A 6,522-nucleotide genomic window follows, 5' to 3' on the forward strand; every position below is an offset into this window, starting at 1 on the left:
GCCGAGCCGAAACTCAGTTTTCATAAAAGAAATATAAATAAATAAAAATAAACCTGGTTGCCTCCCAAAGGCCCTACCTCCTACTACCATCCTACTCGGGGTTAGGACTTTAACATATGAATTATGGGGGACACAGACATTTAATACTCCATAATACTGAGTTCCCTACCATTCTGGAGTTCCGGCCCCACTTCTAGGTGTAGCCACTGTTACTGGCTGCCTTTGTACCCTTGCACAGTGGTCTGTGACTACAAACACCTGTGTCTCTTTTGTCCCTTCCTCTGTTTGTTTAATCCTGGATCGGGGGTTCACATGTGCTGCCCTTTTTCCCCACCCATGAGCCAGCCGTATCTCCTCTACATTTAGTATGAGGGAGTCATCAATGCTGTCCCTCATTTCTCTGAGGGTTGGCTTTATGTTGGCTCATGATTGGTTCAGTTAGCCTGAGCTCTGTGGATGGATAGACTGATATAGGCTGTTTGTAGTACTGCTGTTAAAGCCACCACCTCAGGAACACCCTCCCACAGGTGCTACGTGGGCATTTCTTTTTTTTTTTTTTTGAGACAGAGTTTCACTATGTTCCCCTCAATAGAGTGCTAGGGCATCACCACTCACAGCAACCTCAAACTCTTGGGCCTAAGCAATTCTCTTCTCAGGCTCCCAAGTAGCTGGGACCATAGGGGCATGCCACAATGCCCAGCTAGTTTATTTTGTTTGGTTTTTGTTACTGTTGTTATTGTTTAGCAGGCCCAGGCTGGGTTCCAACCCGTCAGCCTTGGTGTATGTGGCCAGCACCCTACCCACTGAGCTATGGGAGCTGCCCTATGTGGGCATTTCGATAGGACCCACTCTTGGAAATGGATTAGTGGCTACAAAATATGGATTTATTTATTTATTTATTTAGAGACAGAGCCTTAAGCTATTGCCCTGGGTAGAGTGCTGTGGTGTCACAGCTCACAGCAACATCCAACTCCTGGGCTTAAGCCATTATTTTGCCTCAGCCTCTCAAGTAGCTGGGACTATAGGCGCTAGCTACAATGCCTGGCTATTTTTTGGTTGTAGTTGTCATTGTTTGGCAGGCCTGGCCAGATTCAAACCCACCAGCTCTGGTGTGTGTGGCTGGTGCCTTAGCTGCTTGAGCCACAGGTGCTGAGCCCAAAATGTGGACTTAAATTGACCAGTGGTGGGCCAGACGTGATGGCTCATGCCTGTAATCCTAGCACTCTGGGAGGCCAAAGCAGGTAGATTGCCTGAGCTCACGGTTTGAGACCAAGCTGAGCAAGAGGGAGACCCTGTCTCTAAAAAATAGCATTATGGCAGGCGCCCTGTAGTCTTAGCTACTCAGGAAGCTAAGGCAAGATAATTGCTTGACCCAAGAGTTTGAGGTTGCTGTGAGCTATGATGATACGGCATTCTACTGAGAGTGATAAAGTGAGACTCTGTTTCAAAACAAATAAAAATAAATAAATAAATTGACCCCTCCAGAGGGGGCCAGCCAGTTTAAATTCCCACCAACCATGTGTGTGCCTTTTTATCACCTCTGTGATGGGCTGACATGCAGTGCCCAACATCCGTATGGTGAAGCGTAACCCCTCAGAATGTGACTGTATTTGGAGGCAGGGCTTTTAAGGAGTCAGTTGAATTAAGGGGGCAAATGAGGTTGTTAATGTGAACCCTAATCTGGTATGACTTGTGTACTTAAAAGAAGAGGACATTTGGACACAGAGATTGCCAGGGATTCATGCAAGCAGAGGGATAGGCCACATGGGGACTCAGAGAAGTCAAGCCAAGGTGGGAGACCTTGGAAGAAATCAGCCCTGCGGACACCTTGATCTTGGACCGCTGGCCTCCAGAACTGTGAGAATGTAAATCCGTTGTAGTCTCTATCTGCGGTGCTTGTCACAGTGGCCCTACAGTCTAGTATAGTCTCTAACTCCCGCCTCTGGCCTAGCCCATTAGGAAAGTGAAAACTGGATTACCATTGTCATTGTTTTTTAAATTGTGGTAAAATATACAAAACCTATTTATCATTTTACCCATTTCTAGGGTACAAGTCGGTGGCATAAAATGTATTCACAGTATTGTGCACTTCTTATCCCCCTCTGTACTCTGTCCCCTCTGCCAGCTCTGGGAACCTCCATCCTATTTTCTGTCTTTACCAATTTGACTACTCTGGGCACCTCGTATGAGTAGAATCATACAGTGTGTCTTTCTGGCTTATTTCACTCAGCATAATGGCCTCAGGTTTCATCCATGTCAGAGTTAACGGCCTTTTTAAAGCTGAATAATCTCCATTGGCTGTATATACACATTTTGCTTATTCGTTTACCTGCTCTTGGACAGTTACTATTGTTTTTATTTACACTTCTTGTGAATGTAGTTGGATATCTTTGCATGATTTTAAAAGTCATTTATAAAAAGAAAACATTAAACTGGGAGCAGCTCATCTCACAGGCAGAGGTCTATTTCATTAGCACCCTAAGTCAGTGAGAACAAATTCAATGGCACCATTCAGAACAGGCAGAGCATGTGAGTGCACAGGGCAGGAACTGCAGAGAAAAACTCAGCCTCACCCACTAGAAAAAACACAAACCATGCTGAGGATAGCTCTGTTTAATAGAGAGTTTGGAAAGAGGCAGTGACCTACACTTCTGGCCTATTCATTTTAGCGAAAGATTGACTGGTAAATAATTTTGATGCATCCAATCCTGGAATACTGTGCAGCTGATACAAGAACAAAGAAGGTCTTTATGTCATCACATCGAGCATCTTTTAGTGTAGAAAAGCAAGGTGTGTTTAAGAACAAAAAGGAAAGTGTAATATATCTCTGTTTGCATATACATAAAGCATCTGGGAGGTCACAGAAATCTGTTGTCATCTGTGCACCGGGGGAGCAGGAGGGTACAGCGGGGCAGGGAGAAGTGTGAGTCTCTGCCTGACCAGCCCTTGACCCCTGGGGTGGGCCCTATCCTAGGTCCTGGACTACCCTACATTCTGGTTTGTTTCAAAGGTACAATTGTCATAGCCTCCCTTTCCTTTAGGCCTTTCTGGTCGCAGAGCCTCTCTCAGCACCCAGATTGTGACAGTCAAGATGTTCGTGGGTTTATGGCCAGTGGAGGCTGCAAAGCCTCTGTCATTTTTCCCTATGTATCTGGTATGTGGGGTGCTGCAGCAGCTTGGTAGCCAACTCAGAGTGTTTCCCTGGGTCTGTCTTGCTCCTTTCCTTTGCTGCCCTTCCTGGCATTAGCAGGGGAGAGATTGTCAGGCAGAGTAGGGTCTAGGCTCAAGTCTTTATAGGGCCAGCCAGGGGTCACGGGATGCCCATGATGCGGTCTAGGAGCTTGGTCTGAGCACTGGGGCCTTGTGTGGATCTTCCCTGATTGACTCCAGATTGGCTACTTTATTTTTGACCACCATTTACGTTTTAGCTAGTTTTTCAGGCAGACAAACCCAGCAAGCGTTTCTCAGAAGATTGAGCCAATTCTGCTTCCAGCCTCAGTACTCTGAGCCTGTCCCTCCAGAGCCCTCTCTGGCTTCGAGGCACCTACAGAGCCATACAGCAGAGCCTAGAGGTCCCCAGAGTCCTACCCTTGTGCATGTGGGGCTCACCCAGAGTTGCGTCCAATGTGGGCACCTGGGCAGGACCCAGCTTTCTGGAGCCTCCATGTCCTTGATACTACAGGGCTAGCCTCACAGGTTGCCTTGCAGTCACAGGAACATGTGTACCTTGATGGTCTGAGGCCTTGTGGGCAGCTGGGCAGGTCCTCACTGTCCTCTCGTGTCTTGTTGGTGACGAACCCAGAGCCTAGCCCTACCAACCAGCCCAGTTATCTGCAATATCTGAAAGGGCCTCAGGCACACATGAATGAGTTTGTAAAATTAGAGAAGCCCTTCCCCAATTGTCCTCCTTTTGGGTCTTCCTGAGTGTTTGGTTGGCCCCATTGGGGTGGGCAGCTTAGCTGGCTTCTCCCTGTGACCCTAAAGTGTTATCTTTTGGAGTATGAAAATGTTCATGCCTTTTGACCCAAAAAACCTGTTTCTGGGGTTTATTCTGAGGAGACAATTTAAAATACTGAAATAACTCTGCTGTTTTACTATTATATTGATGTTTGTGAAACATAAAAATGAAGTCCCTAAATTGTGTCCAACCAGAGATTTGGCTAAATAGACATGGTGCCCCTGCTGGTGGGAGCTCTGGCCATCTGGAACTACCCCAGGGACCAGGGAATGCTGAGTGTTTTATTTGTCATGAGCCTAAGGGCACACACCATTTTAGCTGCCCCTGAGTCCTAGCTGACCTCCAACGAGGGCTGTTCCTTGCTGTCTGCAGCCTGTGCTTGCTGGAACAGGCTCAGCTACTGCCCTTCTTGCTGTTGTGAGAAGTAAACCCTCCCTCCCCCCATCTGGACAGCAGCTTTGTAGGAGTGATACCACAACCTTTGTGCACATGTGGGGAGATTTCTTTTTTTTTTTTAAAGACAGAGCCTCAAGCTATCCCCCTGGGTAGAGTGCTATGGCATCACAGCTCACAGCAACCTCCAACTCCTGGTCTCAAGCGAGTCTCCTGCCTCAGCCTCCCAAGTAGCTGGGACCACAGGCGCCCACCACAACGCCCGGCCATTTTTTGGTTGCAGCCATCATTGTTGTGTGGTGGGCCCGGGCTGGGGATTCGAACCTGCCACCTTAGGTGTATGTGGCTGGCGCCTTAGCCGCTTGAGCCACAGGCGCCGAGCCGGAGATTTTGTTTTAAATCAAGTAAATCCCATGATGGGTGTGCAGGCAGTGTCTGCTGTGAGGTTCACAGTCACAGCCACTGTTGCCACTGAGCAGAACACCACACAGAGCCTGGAGGTGTTTGTCAGCTTCTCTATTGCCAAAACATTAGATGTTGTCCTATTTTAAAACTCCAGCATTGTCTCAAGCAGGAGCCACAGGGAGAGGCCAGCCCACAGCCTTCCTCCTTAAGCTGGTGCAGGGGCCAGAGGGGATTTGCCTTAGTTTTGGCAAATGGCAAGGTTCTCTGTCATGGGCACCTTACCACTTTGTGCCCTCTGAGACCCTAGAGATGGACGTTTCTGTATGTTTTCTGTCTCCTCCACGGATACTGCGGTGTTCTGTCTTCTGCATCAAGTTCCCAGGACCAGCACATGGTTTTGTTTACATTGAACTTTGGCCCAGTGAGTAGCAACGCGGACTTGGATTGCTTTGACTGGGGACGGGGCCTACCCTGCCCTTGACCAGTTGAGGAGTGGAGGCTGGCCCCGTGGGATTGAGGGGAGGGTGAAATGGGGTCACATCGGGCAAGTCCAGCACAGCACCTGGCACATAGCAGTGCTCCATGGATATTGTGCGAGCTTCCCATGCACAATGTGGCAGGGGAGCTGGTCCCTGGGCAATGAAGGGTGAATGGGATCACACACAGTTCCAGAGCAGAGCCCATATTTCTTCCTTACCTGACTTAGAGATTGTATCCCCTGCAGGTGGCCTGTGCCTGGAAGTGTGGACACCTGTCCTCTCCATCTTGGCTGTGGGGCCTTTGGTGGCCAGAGGCATTGGCTCTATAGCTCCCTTGCAGTAGCTGCCCTGGAATGCAGTGGTCTGCCCAGGTCAGCTCTCCTGTTTCTGAAGAGCAGGGTGGTCTCTGACTCTTGTCTCTGGTACGGGGTGGGTGCCTCCTCCCTGCCTGACCCGCTCCTCCCTCCTTCTCCTTCTCCTCCTCCATCTCTTTCCCCTCTCTGGCTCTGGCTGCCACCAGGGTGTCTCTCATGCAGGCCTGGGGTCTCAGGGAGCTGTAGGTGAGCCCTTAACGTGAGGGCAGATGCAAGCACCTCCAGGGCTTCCCCTGCAGGTGGCGCCTGCTCTGTTCCACCAGCTTCTGATGTGCTCTGCTAATGGCTTTTCTCTGGTTCAGCTTCCAGGCTGAGAGGCCCGCGTTGAACGTCGTCATCTTCCCTCTGCTCCATGAGGGCCTGACCGATGTGATCCGGGACGTCCCCATGGTGCACCTGGATGAGATCACCTTATTTAAAAGCAGAGTGGCTGAGGAACCGCCTAACCTGTGGTGGTGAGAGGGACAGGCCTAAAACCATGTCAAGCTCCTGCCCATCATCTAAGTCACTGTGAGATGCCACTGCTGCCCCCACCCTGCCTGCAGCCACCAGGAGCCTGCAGATATCAAGGACTCCTTGGTTTGCCACAAGAGAAAGACAGCACTCTCTCCCAGTGGCTTCTGGGGCTTTGAGTGTTTTCTTGGCTTTCTCTCACAAGGACTGCTGCTTAGTGAAGTTTGGGTCTTGGGAATACATTCTGGGTGGCTAGAGGGGAATCAGGTGGGCTGTCAATGTGGAGGCCTGGCTGGGGTCTTCTTGCACAGAGACTCAGTGCTAGGGGGTCACCACAGCCCCAAAGCGCAGGGGTGGAGGTTGCAGCCCTAGAAAGCATCCCTTGGAGGTATAAAGATGGGCTGCCGTACCCTTGCGTGTGAGTGGAAATGTGCTGTCCCTGCAGCTGTGCTGATGGCTA

At 49.9% G+C, this 6,522-nt stretch overlaps 1 protein-coding gene across 2 annotated transcripts in view; it reads left to right on the forward strand.

Moving 5' to 3' along the window:
* Nucleotides 1-6,514, forward strand: part of FBXL18 (F-box and leucine rich repeat protein 18) — a 51,460-nt gene extending 44,946 nt beyond the window's left edge. Inside the window, exons 5-6 of one of the 2 annotated variants that reach the window (XM_023516529.1) lie at nt 5,481-5,606; nt 5,912-6,514. In XM_023516529.1, the coding sequence (XP_023372297.1) occupies nt 5,481-5,606; nt 5,912-6,068 (283 nt within the window). In that variant the 3' untranslated portion in view covers nt 6,069-6,514. The remainder of the gene's footprint in view (nt 1-5,480; nt 5,607-5,911) is intronic. The other variant, XM_003795438.3, reaches the window with a different exon arrangement.
* Nucleotides 6,515-6,522: the final 8 nt, after the last annotated feature.

The sequence above is a fragment of the Otolemur garnettii genome, unplaced genomic scaffold, assembly GCF_000181295.1.
Source record: "Otolemur garnettii isolate 467f Iridium unplaced genomic scaffold, OtoGar3 scaffold00092, whole genome shotgun sequence".
Classification (NCBI taxonomy): domain Eukaryota; kingdom Metazoa; phylum Chordata; class Mammalia; order Primates; family Galagidae; genus Otolemur; species Otolemur garnettii.